Source organism: Capsella rubella, unplaced genomic scaffold (genome assembly GCF_000375325.1).
Source record: "Capsella rubella cultivar Monte Gargano unplaced genomic scaffold, Caprub1_0 scaffold_2, whole genome shotgun sequence".
NCBI lineage: Eukaryota > Viridiplantae > Streptophyta > Magnoliopsida > Brassicales > Brassicaceae > Capsella > Capsella rubella.
Genome location: NW_006238922.1, coordinates 2,487,080 through 2,510,857, shown reverse-complemented (window position 1 = coordinate 2,510,857; position 23,778 = coordinate 2,487,080). Strand labels below are relative to the sequence as shown.

The window sequence follows — 23,778 nt, the reverse complement described above, 5'->3', positions numbered from 1 at the left end:
AAAAGAGTAAGCAATGCAATAAGCTGAAAATCAAAGAAGCAAATAATCAAAGAAACAAACAGTGCACTAAGCAGAAGAATCAAAGAAGCAAAAAAACAACAGTGCACTAAGCAGGAGAATCAAGAAAGAAAAAAGCAAGCGATGCACTAAACAGAAAATAAAAGAAGCAAATAAACAAATAATGAAGTTCTCAGTCGAAGCAGAGAAGAAAATAAGCAAACACGTTAAGCATGTAACTCTGTAAACAAAGAAATAAAAGAAAAAGGAATCAATGAAGCATATACACATGAATGTGTATGCAATATGTATGTGTACATATTAATGCCTTGAATGCATATATGTGGGTATGCATGAATATGTAATGTATGTACTAAGTTTATGGTATACATGCATGCAATGTGTTCGACGATGTAAGATGTCGACTGAAATCACGCTATCAAAGGGGTTAAAGGAGAATATTTTTAAAGTATTTGAAAAAATGTTATATAACACATTCAAATACTTTAACAATAATCACTTATTTTCCGTTGATAGCGTAATCTCAATCGTGCATACCTAAGAGAAGAATTAAACATAAGAAACTAAAAGTTGGAATTCTAGAGTTCGTCTTTCAAGCATTTTGATCTGCAAATAAACATATATTACGTGCTACAGAACTAATACCACATCAGAGGTTATTGAAGCATTCTTTTGTCAGCTGGAATGACTGAAGTCTGAAACCTTACATTATGATGAAAGTCTACTCACTCTACATGGAGACAGAACTTCTGAATTTCTCTGAGGGGAATTCGTACTTTCTTTGTAACAGGGATTGGGTCCCTATGTGATCATCAAAGCAAAATGTGAAAGCATTTTGAAACCAGTGATAAAAAGTAAAAAAGGGGCAAGTCAGTTACTCTTTTATAACTGGTTGTGCTTTGAAGAGCCTCTTCTGGGGTTATTCTCTCTTCCATTTCTCTTCACAGTTCCTCTTCTTTCAAGCATTTTGATCTGCAAATAAGCATTAAATCACAGAACGCATTGGTTTAGTTTAGTTTTCTATCTACAAATATACCATGGTTGAATCTTAGCCAATATCTCTTCATCAAGTTCTCCTCTTCTCTTGATTTTCAAAGGACGAGCTCTTGGAATGTCACAAATTCGGTTCCTTGGGTCTTGTCAGTGTCAGCTTAGCTCGAGTCTGGACAAGGAAAAAAACACATTACCATCCTGGAATTTAGTCAAAGAGATTCCAAGAGATAAAAAGTCAGTAGATAAGTAAAACGAATCAGATAGTTTTGTTGGTTAATTACCAGTGGAAGAGAAGTGTTGGCATGAGAATATGGCAAGTTTTGGAACTTCTTCATTAGTTCAGCAGTTGAAACAAAAGGTGCAATTTTCTCGTGGACATAAACATTAAGAAATGAAAACAAGAGTTGAGAGGGTCTGACGGAAATTGAATACAAAACTGTGATGCAAAGAAAACAATACCTTATATCTTTCTATTCTCCTTTGGAGTGTTCTTAGTGACTGAGGGCATACTCTGTCTTATCTTGTGGAGCAGAGTTGTTGGTTTTGGATTGAGAATCTAGATGAATCAATGAAGAGAAAGATACAGTCATGAAAGTGACATTGAATGAAGGTTGTAAATTATCAACAATTTGGCTCACCTGTCTTGATTTTCCTGAATCAGATTGGCAGTCCTAACTTTGTTTCACAATCAAAAAACCAATTACAAGAGGAGCGTGAAACCAGATTTGTGTATTAGAGTTGTCATTAAGACAATTGCGACTTGGTTTTAAAGATATTTGATTGAACAAAAGATAGATGCTACCTTATATAGTTTACTCATGAGTGGCTAAGTGATATAATGCTAACTATGTTTCTGACACTCGTTTCCCTGCAGTGAAGCAATCAACACAAAAGAAAAAACAGATTTGTGTATTAGAGTGGTCATTAAGAATGTCATCTACCTTTTCACACTTTTCTGATGACTGCCTTTGGCTTGAGACAATTGTGACTTGGTTTTCGGGCTACGTGCGATGGATTCTTCAGAAGACTATCTATCTTTCTAGCAGTTTGCTGCTTCTTAAGGTTCATGGACTTTCCTCCTTGAGAAAACTGCACCGGTGGTTTGGGTGTGAAAGCAGGAGGAACGTTCTCTTTGTCTTCTATCTGCTGAGTCGTCACATAACTGTTTACAATCTCCCAAAGAATGATAAAGAACTTGGTGTCTGAAGTCTTGTTGTTGAGCTCTGCATCCTCGGAGCTGTCATGAGACGGCTTATTTGTTCTTGCTTCAGTAGGAGTAGCTTCTTCTTTCTTGGCCTCAGAAGGTGTGAATTGTGAGGAGATAATTGCAGCTACTTGTTCTGACGGCTCTTATACTACATCAATTTGAAAGATTACAAGGTGTTATTTTCGACTTGTAATAGATAATAAATCAGTGTTGATGGAAACAAAATCTTGATTGGTTTCTCTTCCTCTTCTTCATTGAAGTTCCACATGGTCTCTACTTAGAATGATCTCCTTGCTTTGATTTTAGGAACCGAAGAAGACGAAATCAAATCTTAACAAAACCTTACATTTTACTATATAATTTCACAACTATTAAAACCAATAAACTATGCAAATCTTAACAAAACCTGTGCATATACATAAAGCAAAGAGTAAATAAAGCGAAAAAGTACTTCACTTTTTATGAAAAAGAGACATGAGGAACAGAACAAACTTACCTTAAAATTGAGTCTTATACGACTTCTATAATTCAGCATTGGATCCCTTGCATCTTGAAGTATTGGAGCTATGAAATAAAATTTAGAAAAGCTAATTAAATAAAGATATACCATTTTCTTCTTACCAACAAATCTATCATTCAGCCACCAAATATCATTCTTTCTAATCTTTAGATAACATGTCATAATTAAAGATAAGAAAAAATTATGTTAAGAGCCAGAATCTTACTGAACTGTTTCCTTGCTTCAAGGTAAGACTAGAAGTGGATTTTGGAATCTACGAAACATCTTTCAACATAAGCCCCGCCAAAGCTTTTGATGATTCTGAAGAAAAACATTGTTAAAACGAACTAGAGAAAGGGAACGGAGAGGAGAGAATCAATCAGACAAATAGGGTACATTAAACAAATCATGGTCTTACCTTTTCAAGCATAAGGTTTGTTGTTGGGCCTTAGGTATCTTCTGATACTCTTTACAATCTGAGAAAAAAATGCGCACAACCATTCAGATATCGAGTTCTAGGCTTCTAGCCATGAGTAGAACAAGCTAACCAAAGGATACCTACCGTTCCTTGTCCACTGACTCTCAAGATCACGAAAATGCATCCGTTGGCAGTTTTTCACACATCTACTGATCTGAACCTGAAAAGATTCATTGAAGTCATTACAAACAAACCTAATCACTGTTAAATCTGAAGAGGTAGTACAAAATCTATGATAATTCACCAGTCACCATCGTTGAGGTTGCTTGCAGGTTTCAGTAAATGTAAACTATCCAAAAATTCACTTAATCCAACAAGCTATTTTGTCAACCAAGGATTCCTCCTGTTTCTTGTCCACCTCTGAAATGTATCCTTTGGCTGTGTTTTGTACAATTGCTGCTTCGAATCTGGAAAGATTCATTGAAGCATACCAAATTGAAGTCATTACAAACAAACATTAAAACTGATGAGGCGGTATAAAATTTTAGATAAGTTACCATCATTGCGTGTTGCTAGCAAATTTAAGTAAATGTATGGCATCCACAAAGTCACTAAAACCAGCAATATGTTGTGTCAACCAATGAAAACGCTCTTTACGTCCTTCTGCTTCCATTTTCCCATATTAGGAATCTGCAGCAATTAATAAAAAAAGAGGACATGCCTAAGAAAGATTATCACAAACCATTTTTTCAAAATACACATAACCAAAACCAAGCCACGACTCAATAGCAACGAAAGTGCAATCCCTCATGTACTTATTTTTGTACTTATTTTTGTCACCAAGCACTTCAGAACATCAGATAGAATTCGCCAATAGATCAATTATTTCGTAAAACGGACCCATAGTGATATTTTCCATGAGGAAAAATTTATTTTAAATGCTTGATATGTATTACCAACCTTGCTTGTCTTCTCGACATCAGGTTTCATGGCTACTACAAAACCTTCATCTCCAATGCTAGCATCATAAGACTTGTTTCCTCCCTAAAGTCGTCACCATAGACCATAAATAATTCTCCTATCGAACGTGAAAAAAATTAGTACAGATAAATGATCAGGATTCATGACTAATTTTGGAATGAACAACTAAAGAACTACAAAAACAGCTCTTGACTTCATACCAGTTCAGTTGGTTGAAAACGTTTATTTCTTTCCAGAATTTTATTTACAGGATCAGTTGACTCCAAATTCATCTACAAAATTTAAAATGACTAAGTTTCAACTCTAAAGCTTATAACAAATTTCCACAAAAGAAGCGTTCGATTTAGATAGAAAGGAAGATTACCAATTCGTACAACACCTTGAAATCATGACTCTTAAAGACTTTTATAGATATATTTTCTAGGTGCTTTGTACATACCTCTAGGCTCTAGCAGAGGTTGGTATTTAAAAGTCGTCTTAATAACTCTCTTTGGAGCTGTAGTTCCCTGATGAACGCAATATAAGCACATCAAGTTAAAAACAAGAATTCCAAAAGACTACTTACGCAAATGTAACTCAAGGTTTTTTCTCAAATTTGGTGTCCAATGGACTGTTACTTAGTACTGCAGGTTTGACATCATTAAGAAACTCTTTGATATCTGAAAGCAAAACTAATAGAGTTTAAGTCAGTTATCCAGATATGTTCGTCTAACAAAAACAGGTTAGAAAATAGCAAAAGCATCTTATAGGAATTTGTAGCCACACGTAACAGTCCATTGGACACCAAATTTGAGAAAGGACATAATTATAATCTTTATGCAACACGTAACAGTTATATATAGAAGAAAATAAGTGAAGAGACAGAATCTTACCGATTTGTTTCCTTACTTCAAGCCTTCAAGCTAACACTAGAAATCGATTTTAAAACATTTGAAACACGTTATGACACTAGCCCTGCTAAAGCTTTTAATATTGTTAACATGAACTAGAAAAAGGAAATAGAGAAGATAGAATCAGACAACCAATTACATTGAACAAATAATGTTCATACCTTTAAGCATACCTGCATATTATTCTCATTCCAACGTGAACACAAGCATACCTGATTAATTTTCATCTCCACGAGCTAAAATTGAAAATAATAAAATTTTAATACCACAAAAGTCTGAAAGAAAAAACAGAGCTAATCACGATAACCATTTATAAGGTAATCAATTAGCATATGTGAATTCCACACCAAAAAAAAAGAATCATACCATAATACTAAGTAGTGGAAACACGAGCATCTGGTGCATATACAAAACTTTTATTGGCCATCTTACAAATACTATCAAACTGCTCCATATACAGAGGCTTGCAAAACTTAAGAACTCAGAGACGTGTGAAACAATTATGATAAGCTTAAACAACGCAAAACATATATAGATTAATAGATGGTGCATAATGAATTAGAAAGAGGATTTGTAGTACCAGGCCATAGTGAGTTGTATTCCAAGAAACGCTCTCCTTCAGCCCTTTAACCCATTTACAAAAGTATGAACTAGTATGATACTATAGAAGTCACTTGAAACAGAGATGCGTGTATGAATGTATGAATGTATGAATGATATGAATGTATGAATGTATGTATGAATGAATGTATGTATGTATGAATGTATGAATGATATGAATGTATGAATGTATGAATGTATGAATGTATGAATGTATGAATGTATGTATGAATGAATGAATGTATGTATGAATGTATAAATGTATGAATGTATGAATGCTTGAATGTGTGTATGTATGAATGTAATGAATGCAAGAATTGTATGTCTCTTATCTTCAGTCAACAAAGACTTGACACAATCTGTAACATAAAAAAAAAAACGATAAGAAGAAAGAGCAAGAATCAAACCGGAGACACAGTGATGCAAAACAAATCAAAACCACAAACAGAGAGGAGCACTAAACAAGCTATTTCCGATCATATCTTTGATAGTATCCCATGGATTATCAGAATCAGAATCCCCTTTGATCTTCCTGTCAAAACCAAATCAAACAAATCACAAAATCAAAAATCGATGAAAGAGCAAAAACAAACACGAATCGACCTCTAGGGATCATAACACACGATTTGGGATAAATTAAGCAATAATCGAATCAAGTAACATAGATACACACGATTCATAAACAGATGAGAAAGATCAGAATTTGCCGCAACGGAACCCTAGTTTTTGGGTGTTTGATATCCTAATCAATTTCTAAAACACATTGATACGAAAGGAGAATTTAGGGTTTCAAAACAAAAAAGAGAGAGAGATGTCGAAGAAAAGGATTTTGTTTACCTAACGAAGATTTATATATATGTTGATTCTCTAATCCGATAAGACCAGATTACGCTGTTGAAATTGAAAAAGTTTCAGAAGAAATTCGAAAAATTTAGAAGAAGAAGGATTTGCTGAGATACCCAGCGAAGAGATTTTGAGACGTTTGTGTTGGAGTTGATGAAGAAAGAAGAGAGCTTTCTAATGTGTGTTGCGAGAGAGATGATATAACCGTTAAAACAGAGAGTTACTAAAATACCCTTAACGTTTATAAGACAAAAAAGACGTAACGGAAACTTTTTAAAAAATAAAACACAACTTCCATTTTACTTGCTTTGGATTAATTACCTTTAAAGTTACTAAAATACCATTTTTCAAACTGTAAAATTCTCAAATTACTGGGATAGTAAAGGTAACACCGGTTCAAAATGGTTCTTCCGGTTTTAATTTTAAATTTGGTTTTGTAAAGTAAATATTAATAAGGAGGTGTTATTGGATTCTATATTCATAAAGAATTTTGATGACTTCAATAAAATCATAGAAAGTGAATAAGTGGAAGATTTTAAAGAATTGCTAGAGAGTTTTCTATAATCTTGTTGATTAGCTTTCTATAATTTTTTAAAGCCTCCCAAACAATTTCTCTATTTAATGATATTTTCCATGAATTTATTTTTGTGAAGAAAAGTTTATAAAATCATAAACCAATAACATAATAATTGAATTCATTGACAATCCTAGATTTTTTTGTTTTACTTGAATAACACAAAACTTTCATTGACTTTATAAAATTTGGAATCCAATAACTCCAGATTTATTAAAATTTGGGAAAATTGGAATTAGAGGATAATTTTTTTACAAATTTGTCCATATATGCATTCTATTCTATGAATAAATGCCAAATTTTCCTAAACTTTCCTTTCTAATAGAGTTAAGGGGGAATTTCAAAAATACCCATTTTCAAATACCACTTTTTAAAAATACTCATCTTTCTAATTTTATCAAAAAGTTATTATAAATTTTAATATTTACCAAAAAAATATGTGTAAGCTTATATTTATAGAAAAAAATTATCTTTATATGTGTGTAAATTTACATATATATTTTCTAAAGACCGTATAAATACTTTTTAAAAATCATTTTAAAACCTTATAAATACTTTGTAAGCTTTTTAAAAACCTTATAAAAACCTTTATAAATGCCGTTTAAAACCTTATAAATATTTGGATTTAGTCTCCCAGTAGTAATGATGATCTTGATATACCTTATCAACCATATAAAAGTTTATAATTTTTCATATTTGAAAACGGGTATTTTTGAACATGAATAGAAAAGAGTGGTAATTAAAAAGGAGTACACCAAAAGAGGCATTTCTCAAAAATTCTCAAGATTTAATCGCTTTTTCAAAAACAATTAACAACAATTAGCAGAAAAATGATAATGAAGGCATGAGGATAATTTTTTTAAAAAAATATGTTGTTTTTGTTGTCATTTTGGATTAATAAAATTTGATCTACAAAGTTTATAATACATATTTTTTACTTTAGAATGTGTATTATATAGACTGTACATGTTCTGTAAAATATGTATTCTAAACACTCTACATGTTCTACAAAATTTAGAAGTCATTTATGTTCTACGAAATGTAGAATACTAATTGCTACAAAATTTAGAATAAATATTCTATAGTTTCTTCTTTCTTCTACAAAATGCTTGAAAGACGAACTCTAGAATTCCAACTTTTAGTTTCTTATGTTTAATTCTTCTCTTAGGTATGCACGATTGAGATTAAGCTATCAACGGAAAATAAGTGATTATTGTTAAAGTATTTGAATGTGTTATATAACATTTTTTAAATACTTTAAATATATTCTCCTTGAAGCCCTTTGATAGCGTGATTTCAGTCGACATCTTACATCGTCGAACACATTGCATGCATGTATACCATAAACTTAGTACATACATTACATATTCATGCATACCCACATATATGCATTCAAGGCATTGATGCGTACACATACATATTGCATACACATTCATGTGTATATGCTTCATTGATTCCTTTTTCTTTTATTTCTTTGTTTACAGAGTTACATGCTTAACGTGTTTGCTTATTTCCTTCTCTGCTTCGATTGAGAACTTCATTGTTTGCTTATTTGCTTCTTTTATTTTCTGCTTAGTGCATCGCTTGCTTTTTTTCTTTCTTGATTCCCCTGCTTAGTGCACTATTGTTTCTTTGGTTCTTTGATTCTTCTGCTTAGTGCACTGTTTATTTCTTTGCTTATTTGCTTCTTTGATTTTCAGCTTAGTGCATTGCTTTCTCTTTTGCTTTCTTGATTCCCCTGCTTAGTGCACTGTTGTTTCTTTGCTTCTTTGCTTCTTTACTTATTTGATTTTCTGCTTAGTGCATTGCTTGTTCTTTTGCTTTCTTGATTCCCCTACTTAGTGCACTATTGTTTCTTTGATTCTTTGTCTTTGCTTCTTTGCTGCTTTGATTTTCAGCTTAGTGTATTGTTAGCTTATATGCTTCTTTGATTTTCTAATTATAATTTTTTATACCTTTTATTATATTTGGGAAATATGTTATTTTCAAAAATATAAAATTTATATTATATAGAGAAATTATATAAAATATATTTAAAAATTACATGTGTGACCTTAGTTTCTAGTCTTTAGTCTCTACAAATAGTTTAGCACACAACTTTATTAGTTGATGAGAATATTTATATATCTTTAGAGAGGATTTTTTTAATATAAAAATATTGTAAATCTTTGTTAATTTTAAGATTTTTTAAATTTTAACACATGAAAACATAAAAAACATTGAAATAAAGATTAATTTTTAGGTATAATTTTCAATTATTTGATGAGAAGATTTCTATATTATTTTACAAATTTCAACTAAAAATGATTAAAAATCACTTAAAACAATATTTCATTAAATTTAAGCTATTTTTATGTTTATTGATATTTTCTTTTCTGTTTTTCCAAAAATTGTTATTTTCTAAACATTTGACTTTATTGACTTTATAATGATGTGAATAAGTAAATAAAGTAAAACAAAATGAAAATAGAAATTTAATAGAACAACAAAAAAAAACAGAAAAAAAATCCGTGGGTACCCAAAACCCGATAGGGTATAAAATCCGTATAAAACATGTTATAAATGGGACATGTCTGTTTTATTTTGCTGTATAGAATCGGGTACCAAAACCCAAAGTTATAACCGGATTTCAAGTACCCAGTGGGTTTTTACCCATCATTATTGCCCCACAACTTTCGGTAATTACGAAATTGCCCCACAACTTTCGGTAATTACGAAATTGTCACGAACTTATCGATAATTACGAAACTGCCCCACAACTTTCGGTAATTACGAATTTGCCCCATAACTTTTGGTAATTACGTATTTGCCCCATAATCTTAATGACCAGATTTGTGTATCAGAGATTGTGATTGTGAGCTAGCTACCTATACTGAAATAATAACCAATGTTGGAGAGGATTCTAAGACAAACAAATGACAAACTTACAACGTGGTTTGCAGAGATTTAACGTGGCAGACTCAAAGATGCAACTTACAAACCTTCATTGGTTTAGCTCGATTGGCCTGTACCTATGCAGCACTAATGAAAACACAATTTTAAATATAAAACATCAGAAGACGCTGTAACATAAAGATTTGACCAAAATAATGCTTTAATGGTGCTACCAGTCAGAAATGGAAATAAATCAAATTGTATTTGCTCAATTCTCATTTTTGCTACAAAAAGTCATCTTGGATCTTGCTTTCTCCCTCTTGTTAGCTCAAGCTTAACATGTTTTCAGATGAATAACATCAAAAAAAATCTAGCAAGAAATATTCCTTCAACAGTTCTTATGTTATGATCATAGAAAACGATAAGCTAACAAAGATAGGTTCACATAGTCCCATAGAAACGATATCCGCTACTGTAAAAGGAGAATGTAATTTCATAGTATAAGAGCAAAATCATACAACTAACCATAATAAGACACATACCTTTGGAAGCAAGACGATCACACTTTATAGGGTGTTAGACCTCCATTTGCAATGGACATGAAATAAACATAACATGTTGAATGTGAGCTGACACTTATTGAATGTCTAAAAAAAAAAAAAAAATTTGATAAAAGCACCCATTATAGAGATTTACAACATTACTTTGAATTATGTGGACATCTTCAATATCACGATATCTATAATGTATATTCCCTGCGACTATTAAAGATAGAAATACCAAAAATTATGTATCAACGATGAACTACAGCTTAACGTGTTATCTTATTTCCTTCTCTGCTTCTATTTTCTCAATTAATTTGTTTCTTTTGTTTTCTGCTTAGTGCATTGCTTACTTTTTTGCTTTCTTGATTCCAGTGCTTAGTGCACTACTTCTTTGTTTGTTTCTTTGTCTCTTTGTTTCTTTGCTTCTTTGCTTTCTTGATTACTCTACTTAGTGCACTGCTTCTTTCTTTGTTTCTTTGCTTCTTTGCTTTCTTGATTCCTCTGCTTAGTGCACTGTTTCTTTCTTTGTTTCTTTGCTTCTTTGCTTTCTTGATTCCTCTACTTAGTGCTTGGTTCTTTGTCTCTTTGTCTTTTTTTCTCTTTTTTTCTTTGTTTTTTTGCTTCTATGCTTCTTTGCTTTCTTGATTCATATGCTTAGTTCAATGCTGGCTAGTGGCTTCTTTCTCTGTTTGATCTGCGTATTGTTTGTTTACTCCTTCAACTTGAACGCACTCATGAACTCTAATACTGGCGTCTTTCCTTCTCTGCTTCTATTGCTAACTTCATTCTTTGCTTATTTGCTCGATTTCATTGTTTGCTTCTTTAACTCTTCTGTTTAGTGCATTGCTTGCTTCTTTGCTTTTTTTTATTCCTCTGCTTAGTTCAATACTTATTTCTTAAGAGATAGACTATGCATATCCATTTTTCTTCAAGTGTAAAACTAGATAATTTCATAGTAATGCTATACGTTAATGACTAAGATTGTGTCTATTTATGACAAATGTAGTAACAGTTTTCAAGGGTCTGTTTCGGGTTTGATTTCCTCTTTTCGTAGTTATAATCAAACTCTTTATGACTACTTTGTGTTTGATCCAAGGCTTATACCTATCCAATTAAGTCTGGTAAGTAACATATCTCATGTAATCTTGCTTACTTAAAATGAAAATGATTAGACAGAAAGAAGCTTTGAATTAAACTAAGCTTTTTTTTTTTTTTTTTTTTTTGAACACCAAATTAAACTAAGCTTAGACCAATTTAATTTGTCACATAAACCTTATTTATCCCTTTCTCTCTCAAAAAAATATATGTAAAAGAGACACGTGGGAAGTAAGAAGTGGCTGCAATTGCTTGAAAGACTTTCTAACTTAATGATTTCACATGTCATCTTCACTACAGCTGGTTGTTGAATAGTAGTGAATTGACTTGGAGTCAGCTTTTATAATGGATCTTTAACAGCAGAGTTCGAACTCAACACTAAACAAATACATCAGTAAGACGAAAGGAGATTCCAGGAGATGATTATTTTTGGAAAGGTATTATTATGTTTTTTTTTTTTTTGGTTTTAATGTGAGGTATTATTATGTTTCTGTCTATTGTTTGCTATTGTGCTTCGATCCTATGTATTTTACATTTTTTTTTTCTTTTTGGTAATGTTCATGTCTCTCTGTACAAAAGACTTCTGGACATAATCCCACAGAATAGCTTATTTAGTCTGATTTTCTTCAAAATATATTATCCGAATTATTATTATGTTCCTTCGAATTAGATCCTCTGTATTTTGCATTTTTATTTTTGTTTACATCTCAAATAATGTTCATGTGTATGTCCAAACGACCTTTGGACTTAATCCCATAGAATAGCTTATTTAGTTTGAACTTAAAGAAAGCATTTATCCTAATTATGAACTCAAGGGCCCTCCTCTACTTTCATGCTTAAGCAGGAGACTAATGGCTGAGACACTTTTGTTGTTTGGAGTTGAGAAGCTTTGGAACCTCCTTGTCCGAGAATCTGAGCGATTTCAGGGAATTGGAGAGCAGTTTACTGAATTAAAAAGTGATCTAAATATGTTAAGGTGCTTTTTGGAAGATGCAGACGCCAAGAAACATACAAGTGCAATGGTGAGAAACATTGTTATAGAAATCAAGGAAATTGTTTATGACGCAGAAGATATAATCGAAACATTTCTTCTAAAGGAAGACCTGGGAAAAACAAGTGGCATCAAGAGCAGTGTGATGAAGTTTTCTAAACGCATGGGGTTTTCTTTCGATATTAAAGCCATAAGTAAGAGGATCTCTAAGGTTATCCGTGATATGCAGAGTCTTGGTATACAGCAGATCATTGTCAATGACGGGTATATGCAGTCTTTACAAGAAAGACAAAGGGAAATGCGACAAACATTTGCTAACAATAATGAAAGCTTTCTTGTGGGGGTGGAGGAAAACATTAAGAAATTGGTTAAACATTTGGTGGAGGATGAAAGCAGTCAAGTGGTTTCTATAACCGGGATGGGCGGTATTGGTAAAACCACCCTCGCAAGGCAAGTTTTTAATCATGAGGCAATAAAAAGTCATTTTGCAGGACTCGCGTGGGTATGTGTTTCACAACAGTTTACAAGGAAGCATGTGTGGCAGATGATCTTGCGGAAACTAAGGCCAGAATACAAAGTGTTAGAGTTGCCAGAAGACGAACTTCAAGAGAAGCTCTTTAAACTGTTGGAAACACAAAAGGCTTTGATTGTCCTTGATGATATTTGGAAAGAAGAAGACTGGGACAGAATAAAACCAATGTTTCCACAAGAAAAATGTGAGATTTTATGATACATGAACAAGTATTGTTCATAAACTTTTATGTTCCTTTTTGTTAGGGAGTTAAGTAACAAGAGATATTATTTGTACAGGTTGGAAGGTACTACTTACTTCTCGTAATGAGGGTGTTGCATTACGAGCAGATCCAAATTGTGTCACCTTCAAACCAGACTGCCTAACTCTCGAGGAGAGTTGGACAATTTTTCAAAAGATAGCGTTTCCTAGAGAAAATAATGCTGGTAAGCTTTGAAGAAAGTTTTACTAATTTTTGTTTCCATTTCAATTATAATTAAGGACATTCTAAGATGATCATGATCTGATTTTCCTTAATCATATTACTCGAAAACATCTATGACATTCATTTATTTTAGTTACAACATGTTTTGTAGAATATAGAGTTGATGTGAAAATGGAAGAGGTGGGTAAACAGATGATCAAACATTGTGGAGGTTTACCATTGGCTGTTAAGGTGTTAGGCGGGTTATTAGCTGCACAATACACATTGCATGAGTGGAAACGGATATATGAGAATATTAGATCTCACATCGTTGGTGGGACTACCTTCAGTAACAAAAATATTAGCTCGGTTTATAATGTTTTATATCTAAGTTTTGAAGAGCTACCGGTATATTTGAAGCATTGCTTCCTCTACCTTGCCCATTTTCCAGAAGATTCTACGATAGATGTGGGGAATTTGTCCTACTATTGGGCTGGAGAAGGAATACCAAGACCGAGATATTGTGATAGAGCGACCATTCGAGAGGTCGCAGATGAATACATAAAAGAATTGGTGAAGAGAAATATGGTTGTATCCGAAAGAGATGTTGGTACTTCAAGATTTGAAACATGTCACTTACATGACGTGATGAGAGAAGTTTGTATGCTTAAAGCTGAAGAAGAGGATTTCCTACAAATTGTTACAGACACATCAACTACAAATTCTAAAGCTCCTTGTAAGTCCCGCAGACTCGCCATAAATTGGTCTAATGGAACAAGTTGTCGGGTGGGGGGGATGAAGAATCCAAAACTTAGATCTCTCTTGTTTACGAATAAGCCCAATTGGATGGATACAACATTATGCTTTACAAGGCTACAATTGATGAGGGTTTTAGATCTTTCTGGTGCCCAATTTGAAGGAGGGAAGTTGCCGTCTAGCATCGGAAAGCTCATTCACTTGAAATATTTGAGTTTATATCAGGCACAAGTATCTCATCTACCTTCTTCTATGCGGAATCTGAAGTTGCTTCTCTATTTAAACATATGTGTACAAGAGAGATGCTCAATCTACATGCCAAATTTCTTGAAAGAAATGCAAGACTTGATATACCTCTCTCTTCCATGAAGAATAGATGATAACGTAAAGATGGATTTGAGTAATCTAAGCAACCTAGAGACATTGATGAATTTCTCAACAAAGCATGGGAGATCAAGGGATCTACAGGATATGACACAGCTCAGAGTCCTCTCTATCTTTATTAGAGGCGGATGTACCGTGGAGACGCTATCTTCATCTCTAAGTGAATTGAGACACTTGGAAAATCTTGCTATATATCACTATAAGATGTATCCTCCCACGAGTGATGCAAAAGGATTAGTTTTGGATTGCGTTCATCTTAAACAACTTAAGTTGAGAATACATATGCCAAGGTTACCTGATGAACAACACTTCCCTTCTCACCTTAGAGACATATCTCTAACTGAGTGTTGTCTTGAAGAGGATCCAATGCCAATCCTAGAGAAGTTGCATCACTTAAATGAGGTCAGATTATTGAATAAATCTTTCTGCGGGAGGAGAATGGTTTGCTCGGGTAGTGGGTTTCCTAAGTTGCAAAAGTTATATCTATTTGGACTAGAGGAATGGGAAGAGTGGATAATAGAAGAAGTCTCAATGCCCCTTCTTCATACTCTAAGTATTCGTAACTGTCAAAAGTTGAAGGAGCTTCCTGATGGGATAAGATTTATCATTTCCTTGAAGAAACTGAATATCACCTTAGGTAACTGGGACTTTAAGAAGAAACTGTCTAAAGGAGGAGAAGATTTCTACAAAATCCAACATATTTCTTTTGTTGGAATTGTATAAGACTCTACAATTATATATAGACAAACATGTAATATATATTCGTTTATGAAATCGAGTAATCTCAGAACACAAATTCATAAAAGAGAAAGGCAATGAGGGTGCACCGGATACTATTATTCTAGGTCTTTACTAGGTCCGCCACTGATTGCTATTGGCAATTTCTACGGGTTTTAAGTTATAAGATTACCAAATATTTGCACTAAACCGAAAACAGAAGAATTTCTAGTTTTCGGGTCGCTAATTAACCAGTCAAACCGGCCACTACAGCTTGAAAGTGAAAACATATGATTTATCTAACACTTACAATATACAAAAATAAACACAATATCAAATAAGAATACATTTTAAAAATAAGTACAACTATAATTTATTTATTAAGTTTTTGAACATATGTCATCCGTGTAGTATCACAAGTTATCCCCTAGTATTAATATTACAACAGGAAATTCGATTCTTTTTGAACATTAAGGCTGTAAATGAATAACAACTAAAAGTAAAATAAAAGAGAGGAATCATGTATTCACATAGATTCATCCAAAAGTATATCCTTTGAGTTAAAAATAAAAATTTGATTATTCATCTCTTTCTCCTCATATTAGAGGAATAAAGAAGAGAAAATAAGAAAACTTTTCCTCGACACTAGAGGAGATGAAAACTATTCGTCCCAATTTTTTTCATCACATCATTTTCATCTCATTTTTTAGAGTAACCATTTGCCTATAAACAAATATTACGTGACAAGTGGCTACAAGTCAACTCTTCTAGTACTCGATCTATAGCCACTCATATTTTTACTAAAGTCAACTATTCTAGTTCTCAAACTATCAAAGATATAGCAAAAACACCTAAAAGAACGATTGGACGAAAAAGCGATTTCGAAGAAAAGGTGAGTCATGTTAATTTTCATTCTTTAGTTTTATTTGGAAGCAGTTTCTTGGATCTTTTGTCTCAATAGAATGATCTATGGATTGAAATATTACATCAGAATTTTATGCTGTAAACTCTGCATAATAATATCAGAATTTTGATATCAAGGGCACTAATTTAGTGACTGTTGGTTACTACTTTCATTTGGTTAGTTAAGCAGGAGACTTATGGCTGAGACACTTTTGTCGTTTGGAGTTCAGAAGCTTTGGGACCTTCTTGTCCGAGAATCTGATCGATTTCAAGGAGTTGAAGAGCAACTCTCTGAACTTAAAAGGGATTTGAACTTGCTTAGGTCCTTCTTGAGAGACGCAGATGCTAAGAAACATGCAAGTGAGACGGTGAGAAACTTTTTGGAAGAGATCAAGGAAATTGTTTTCGACACAGAGGATATAATCGAAACATTTCTTCTTAAGGAAGAGCTTAGAAAAACGTCAAGTGGCCTCAAAAACACTGTGAGAAGGTTTTCTTGCATTATATGGGATCGCAGGGAAATTGCTTCAGATATAAGAAGCATAAGTAAGAGGATCTCCAAGGTGATATGCGATATGGAGAAATTTGGAGTGCAACCGATGATTGTCAATGGCGGGGAGTGTTCACATCCTCTACAAGAAAGACAAAGGAAGATGCGAAAAACATTTCCAAGCAATAATGAAAACGATCTTGTGGGGGTGAAGAAGAGTGTTGAGAAATTGATTGGCTATTTGGTGGAGGAAGATAGCATTCAAGTAGTTTCTATAATTGGGATGGGGGGTATTGGTAAAACTACTCTGGCTCGACAAGTTTATAATCATGATAGGGTAAAAAACCATTTTGATGGAGTTGCGTGGGTGTGCATTTCACAACAGTTTGAACGGACTTATGTGTGGCAAACAATCTTGCAACAGCTTAGTTCAAAAGATGATGAGCATGAAACGTCAAATATGAATGAAGAGGACCTCCAAAAAAAGCTCTTTTTACTTTTAGAAACCAGTACTTCTTTGATTGTCCTGGATGATATTTGGAATGAAGATGACTGGGGCGTGATAAACCATGTATTTCCATCAAAAAAAGGTGAGATCTTATGCTTCATCTTATTTTACATGTATTAGGCTTTTTGATTAAGAAAAAAATAGAACAAGGCATACCTGAATGATATGATTTCGTGTTGCTTAAAAGTTAAAATGTATTGCAGGATGGAAGGTACTACTTACATCTCGCATCGAGAATGTTGCAGTAAGTGTAGATCCGAAGGGTACCATTTTTAAACCAGAATACCTAAACTTGGATGAAATTTGGACACTTTTTCTAAAGATTGCATTTCCTAGGAAAGACACAACGTCGGGTAAGTTTGCAAAGAAATATAAAAACTCTTTTTTTCCATCACATCTTGCTTTTAAATCCCAAATTCATGTTGGTGTTGTGTAGAATTTGAAGTTGATATAGAAATGGAAGAGCTGGGTAAGGAGATGGTCAAACATTGTGGAGGACTACCATTGGCTGTTAAGGTGTTAGGAGGGTTGCTAGCTTCCCAACACACATTTAGTGAGTGGAAAAGGATATCTAGGAATATTAAATCTCACATCGTTGGAGGGACAAGCTTCACTGAAAAAAATATGAGTTCGGTTTATCATATTTTGAATCTTAGCTTTGACGAGCTGCCTGTTTATTTGAAGTATTGTTTCCTCTACCTTGCCCATTTTCCAGAAGATCATCCGATACGTGTTTGGGATCTGTCCTATTATTGGGCAGCTGAAGGAATACCAAGACCAAATCATTACAATCAAGCAACCATTGAAGAGGTCGGAAATGGATATATAGAAGATCTGGTGAAGAGAAACATGGTTAAACGGGATGTTAATAGTCACTGGGGGTTTGAAATATGTCAGATGCATGACATGATGAGAGAAGTTTGTCTGCGTAAAGCTGAAGAAGAGAATTTTGTACACGTTGTTGATACTACAAACTCTCAGTCTCCTTGTCAATCTCGTAGGATAGCGGTGCCCTGGCTTGGTAAAACATGTAATCCGGGAGGAGAGATGATCAATCCAAAACTTAGATCTATCTTGTTTATGTGGAACCAGGTTTCTGGTTGTTATGCAAAATCAAGTTTATGGTTTACAGGGCTACAGTTGATAAGGGTTTTAGATCTATCGAGAGTTGATTTTGGAGGAGAACTACCCTCTAGCATTGTGAACCTCATCCACTTGAGATATTTGAGTTTATATGATGCAAAGTTAACTCGTTTACCTTCTTCGATGCGGAACCTGAAGCAGATGATCTATTTAAACCTAACTACACGCTGTTCGACCTACATCCCCAATTTCCTTACAGGGATGCGAGGATTGGGATACCTCTCTCTTCCAGAGCGTATGCATGATAAGACAAGGTTGGAAATGGGTAATCTAGTCAACATGGAGATGTTGGTTCATTTCTCAACAAAGCATAGCAGTGTGAATGATCTTCAACGGATGGAAAAGCTAAGGAATCTCTGTGTTTATAACAATGGCAATGGGTGTACTAGAGAAACTCTATTGTCATCTCTACGTGAACTGACACACTTGGAATATCTTAAGATCGACGGAAACGAGGAGCGTAGGTCTGGAAAGATGATTGAATCCACTGGTTTTCAATCATAATCTCCCTCATGATTATCCTTTTCCTCTCTGGGATGGTAACGACGATCATGACAGAGAGGGTTTTCATGAACTCTTGCTGGTATTAAAACTGCATGTCTCTTATCTCTTGCTTTGCAGATTCAGAGAGCTGAGGCATGTCATTCTTGCATTAGTACAATTCTCTTTGTGTTGTCTTTTATTTGTGTGTTACCAAAAGACTCGGCTTGACTGCTACAATCTTTATCTCTCTATGTAACTTTGTAAATTTATAACTATGCTATCTGCTTTGAACTTGTGATTTACTATTTCTTACAATGACTCCTCATAGATAAAATTTACTCACTCCACTATGGTTAAAGATGGGGACAAAACCACTGGAGATTGAGCTGCATCGTGGTTTCTCTGAGTCCCTCTTGATTTTTAACAAATCTATATAGCTCTCTCTCTATATATATAGATTCATGCTCTTGTTATTATATGAATCTTTCTATGAAAAGTTTGATACACTTAAGCATGGGTGTGTAAACATGTCTTGGCTCCCTTTCTTCGTCAGCATATAAACAAAAATCATATAGAGTTTCCAAAAAAAAAAAAAAAAAATCATATAGAAATGGAAAAAATTGGTTGGAATGAGAGCCTAGGTAATTTGTTAGTTATGCTACTTTCTAAAATTGTGTAATTTTTCCAGACAAATTTAGTAGGATATCACTTTTACTAGTATGATATGTTTCGACTTTCCAAAGTTATGTTTTGGGGTTCACTTCCTCTCTCGGCAGCCAAAGAAGAGAGAAATCAAACTCTCGACAGCTAATTTGTGTTTATTTTACCATTTACCACAATGTAATCATGCCAGCTAATAATTTCAGTTTTCTTCTTCTACTCTGATTTTTTTTTTTTTACCGATGCGTGGAGAAGTTTTTATCATCAGTGAGACCCTGGTGAGTGATATCAACATCAGCTCTGTTAAGTGTTACTTAGTATTCGTAGTGCATGGTTTCGTTTATGGTATTGATCAATTTCAAGTGGTGCTTATTATTGAAGATGTTCATAATACATATATTACTTGCATAAACAGCTGCAAAATATGTTCTTTTGTCAAGTCTTATTCTAGTTATTGATGTGTTCTTTGGAATATATTGTCTTGATGTGTTTTGGTTGTGTTCGACCATATGGAAGAAGATAAACAAGACACAACTAATGTTCTGTCTTCTTTTTTTTCCCTTCACTTCGGGCCTTCGGCCATTATTGTTAACAAAAGTAACAGACGATTAGAATCTCGGAATGAGGGTGAGGCCTCTGCAACAATTACAACTGAACATCATTTGGTGAGGACCTCTTATCTTAAAAAGTTCAAAATTTTATTTTGGTTTTTATGAGGGAGTGAAGCAAATGTCGTCTCATATCGGTCCTCCAATAAAATAAAGTTTTTGACAGCTTGGAGCTATGTAAAATTAGTTGAATGGTCTACTAATTAAGGAACGTAAGAGGGAAGTTTTAAGCTTGATGCAGTCACCTTCTCATGGAAGCTAACGGTTGCATTAGAACCATGTAGGCATATATAGTGGAAGATGCTTTCTGTTGGGAATTGATCTTTTTCATAACAATGAACAAATGATAGTAGGGGAAGAAGGTGATGAAGAGAAGTGAAGCGGTGAAGCCGATGAAAGATCGTGAGAGAAGAGAAGAAGAAGTGTGGTGTCGTAGAGGAAAGAAAGTATTTTGTCGTAGGAGGAAGAAGAAGGATGAAAGAAGGCTCTTTGGGCCAGTAGTTAATGAAGGCCAATATATATGTTAATGGGTTTATTTGTTGTATTAGGTTTAAGAATGAGAGTGACAATTAAGTAGTAGTATAAATATGTGTAAGAAAACCTAATCTAATGAAGTAAAAAGTAAAAAGTAAAAAGTGGCTGGATCTAGAAAGTTCAACACTTTCAAGATGATACAAATCACACCGATTAAGCCACACTGGGAGAGAGGGTATGACAAACTCATATTTCTATTAGTTTTCCGATTGAGAGAGAGCTAAGACATGTCATTTTTGCCTTAGTATAATGAAATATTAGCATAGTGACACCGTTTCTATGTTTCCTATTACACAATAACACCGTTTCGGGCCTAGACACCGTTTCCCTACGCAATTTTTCTTTTTTACCCTTTTAACTAGTGTTGTTCTCACTTTAGCATTTGCTTTTTTTTTTTTTAATATCTGTAATATATATTTTTTATTTTGTATCGACACAATTATATGTCGTAGTAAAAGACCCTACCTCCATATCCATCTTTCCTCCGCCGCTCTTGATATTTAGCAGACGAATTTCCAGCCTGAATTTTCACATTAATCCTTTTTCAAAATCCACCATCGTCCCCAATTTTTTCCATTACAATTGTAACTTGTTTAGTTCTCGTTGTATTTAATCTCGTTACCGTCCATACAATTGTGGAAGCGGGTATGGCCATCGATGAAGGTAAAGATATGTCCAACAAGTTAATCGACGGTGAAAACAAGTCATCTTGGATTTTCACGTATGGGCATTGAGAAAAGTGAAGGCAGATCCACCCACGTTGATGATCATTTGGTAAAGCTTTTTTAAATTATACTGTATAATTTAGCATGTACACATGGACACACACACATGGATACTTAATCTATTTATGTGTTTCTTGGTTCATATCGTTGTATTTAACCCCATTAATGTCCAGACTAATGTGGAAGCGGTATGGCCATCGATGAAAGGGAAGCAAGGTCAAAACACGGTAAGTTGTTATGTCCTTCACGTCCTTTTTGAACGATCCCGCATGGATGTCCACATGAACACACACTTATGGATATGTATTTTTAACTTACTCACTTTTTGGTTCACAATCAACACCGCGAGGAACTCACCCCCTTTATCCCCTCCCCTTGCTGACCATGTCACTAACGAAACTCCGGTAAATATAAAAATCAAGAGATATTGTGATGTACCAAGGAGCCATAGCAGAAACTGAAGCCATAGCAGAGTTTGAGAACATAGTCGACCTCTCTCTCCTCTTATATTTTTTATCCACAAAAATCCATTTTCTAACCCTACCAAATAAACCAAATACATCAATATCCACACGATTTAAGTCGCTTTAGTTAGTAATCAACGGCTGAGATTGATTAATGTATAACCAGCTTTTCTTTTTTTTCTCGCTCAGCTTTTAATGGGGGCAAAATTGTACAATTTATCTACAGTAAAAAAGTATGTCAAAAACGGTCCTTAAACATAGAAGGGTGTTAAGCTAAAAACTAAAAAACAGAAAGGGTGCTACCATACAACATTCCCTAGTATAATTCTCTTTGTCTTGTCTTTATTTGTGTGTTACCAAGAGATTCGGCTTGACTGCTACAATCTTTATCTTTGTATGTAACTCTGTAAGTTTATTTCTGAAGACAATACTTCTAGCTTGCAAGTTCTGTTTAGCTCATACTACACCTTTTGCAGTAGGTTTCTTACAAAAAAACTTTCTTTCACTTTCATATTCCTTTCTTATTACATGCAGAAACTCCCGAGAATCAGTCATATGTGTTGAGGTTTCAGTAACAATAATACGAAAGATTTTGTGGGAGTAATTGAATGAATTATTTTATTACATATGTGCGAATCCGAGGTCGGCGGTTAACCTGTCGTACTGATCGGAAAAAGGTGAACATAGGAGAAATAATAAGCTAATAAATGTAGACAATGCTAATGCACTCTGGGTAATGCCTAAAAGTTTGGGTTCTTTTCTCAACAGTGTTCCTTGCTATTTATAGGCTTGGCTCGAAAACCTAGAGTTTCTTTTGTCGCTCGTGTTAAGTCTCGGTTTTGCCCTGGGAAGTCGGCCAATGAGACTTAGCGGGCCGAACTCAATGTTGGTGGGCTGAGTAGGGAGCGTGATAGGCTCCAACAAGGTACGAAACGAGTCTTTTCCTCACCATTCTTATTCCTCGTCCTGATCATCCGAAGAAAGCACTTAATGTTTTTTTGCAGCCATTGATTTATGAGTTACAAATGTTATGGAACATGGTGTGGAAGCGTTCGAGGTTTCAGTGAACCAAAATTTCAACATGCAGGTGGTGCATATGTGGACTATAAGTGATTTTCCAGCCTATGGTATGTTATCTGGACGGACCACGCATGGACGGTTTTCTTGTCCGTACTGTCAAGATAACACTGATGCGTTTCACTTGAAACACAGACATAAGCGTGTTGGTTTGATTGTTACAGACGATGGCTCTCTGAAGATCATCCTTATCGTAGGAGCACCACATTATTTAGAAAGATCGGCAAGTATTTGATAGTTCACCTCCTGAGTATTCTGGCGAGGATATTTTGACTCAGTTAAGAGATTTTGGTGCCGAGCAGACATCGGTTTACGGTGGTAATAGGCATGATATTGTTGATGGATATGGCGATCATCACAACTGACACAAGTTTAGTATCTTCTATTTATTGCCATATTGGAATGTTTAGCACAATCTTGATGTCATGCACACATAGAAGAACTTTTTCGATAATCTCATGAACACCGTACTAAATGTTCAAGGAAAGACAAAAGACAATTTGAAGTCGGTATTGGACTTGTCTCATATATGTTCTTGAAGAAAGCTTCATGTCTTGCCAAATGGGAAAGCACCAACCACTCGATTCCGTTTAGATGCATTTTCCAAGGAAGCATTTTTAGAGTGGATTATGATGCATGTCAAATTTTCGGATGGGTATGCTTATTACATGGGAGAGGGGAAGTTTCAAGGAATGAAAAGCCACAATTGTCATGTCATTATGCAACACCTCTTTTCATAATAAATAAGAATGAGTAAGGGTAAAATTAGAATTTTTTCTTTGTTATGAGAACACGGATATGTAATTAGCAATATATATATATATATATATATATATATATATATATTATTTTATTTTTTTTAA

At 34.1% G+C, this 23,778-nt stretch overlaps 2 protein-coding genes and 2 long non-coding RNA genes across 7 annotated transcripts in view; 2 read left to right on the top strand and 2 right to left on the bottom strand.

The window, feature by feature from the left end:
• Positions 1-574: 574 nt before the first annotated feature.
• Positions 575-3,828, bottom strand: LOC111831847. 3 transcript variants are annotated; one of them, XR_002834946.1, is made up of 13 exons: positions 3,693-3,828; positions 3,440-3,602; positions 3,280-3,355; positions 3,136-3,193; positions 2,944-3,038; positions 2,715-2,782; positions 1,953-2,366; positions 1,814-1,879; positions 1,650-1,686; positions 1,293-1,567; positions 1,055-1,180; positions 897-990; positions 575-819 (listed from the first exon to the last, which is right to left on the bottom strand). It is a non-coding gene; the product is annotated as an uncharacterized LOC111831847 (long non-coding RNA). The 3 variants fall into 3 exon arrangements; XR_002834944.1 differs by having other exon boundaries at positions 575-990; XR_002834945.1 differs by having other exon boundaries at positions 575-990; positions 1,814-1,864.
• A 264-nt stretch (positions 3,829-4,092) lies between these two features.
• Positions 4,093-23,778, bottom strand: part of LOC111831848 — a 23,477-nt gene continuing 3,791 nt past the window's right edge. Inside the window, exons 2-5 of one of the 2 annotated variants that reach the window (XR_002834948.1) lie at positions 5,373-5,469; positions 4,989-5,242; positions 4,556-4,622; positions 4,093-4,179 (exon numbers count right to left, since the gene is read on the bottom strand). This is a non-coding gene — a long non-coding RNA (uncharacterized LOC111831848). Of the gene's footprint in view, positions 4,180-4,555; positions 4,776-4,988; positions 5,243-5,372; positions 5,470-23,778 lie in introns of those variants that run through there. The other variant, XR_002834947.1, reaches the window with a different exon arrangement.
• On the top strand, positions 11,863-15,359 carry LOC17894978 (probable disease resistance protein At1g59620). Its single transcript, XM_006300774.2, is given in 4 exon segments — positions 11,863-11,974; positions 12,382-13,244; positions 13,339-13,485; positions 13,636-15,359. Coding segments are annotated over 3 exon segments (2,694 nt in total). The 5' UTR covers positions 11,863-11,974; positions 12,382-12,388; the 3' UTR covers positions 15,327-15,359.
• On the top strand, positions 16,077-19,159 carry LOC17894869 (probable disease resistance protein At1g59620). Its single transcript, XM_006300695.2, has 4 exons — positions 16,077-16,212; positions 16,406-17,303; positions 17,425-17,574; positions 17,658-19,159. The coding sequence occupies exons 2-4, from the start codon at positions 16,421-16,423 to the stop codon at positions 18,866-18,868; spliced, it is 2,244 nt and encodes a 747-aa protein (XP_006300757.2). The 5' UTR covers positions 16,077-16,212; positions 16,406-16,420; the 3' UTR covers positions 18,869-19,159.

Bases quoted from the DNA above. Each gene is read 5' to 3' on its own strand.
- LOC17894869 (XM_006300695.2), top strand. From the start codon at position 16,421: ATGGCTGAGACACTTTTGTCGTTTGGAGTTCAGAAGCTTTGGGACCTT. The intron at 17,304-17,424 runs GTGAGATCTTAT...AATGTATTGCAG, and splicing joins TGTATTTCCATCAAAAAAAG to GATGGAAGGTACTACTTACA. The intron at 17,575-17,657 runs GTAAGTTTGCAA...GGTGTTGTGTAG, and splicing joins TAGGAAAGACACAACGTCGG to AATTTGAAGTTGATATAGAA.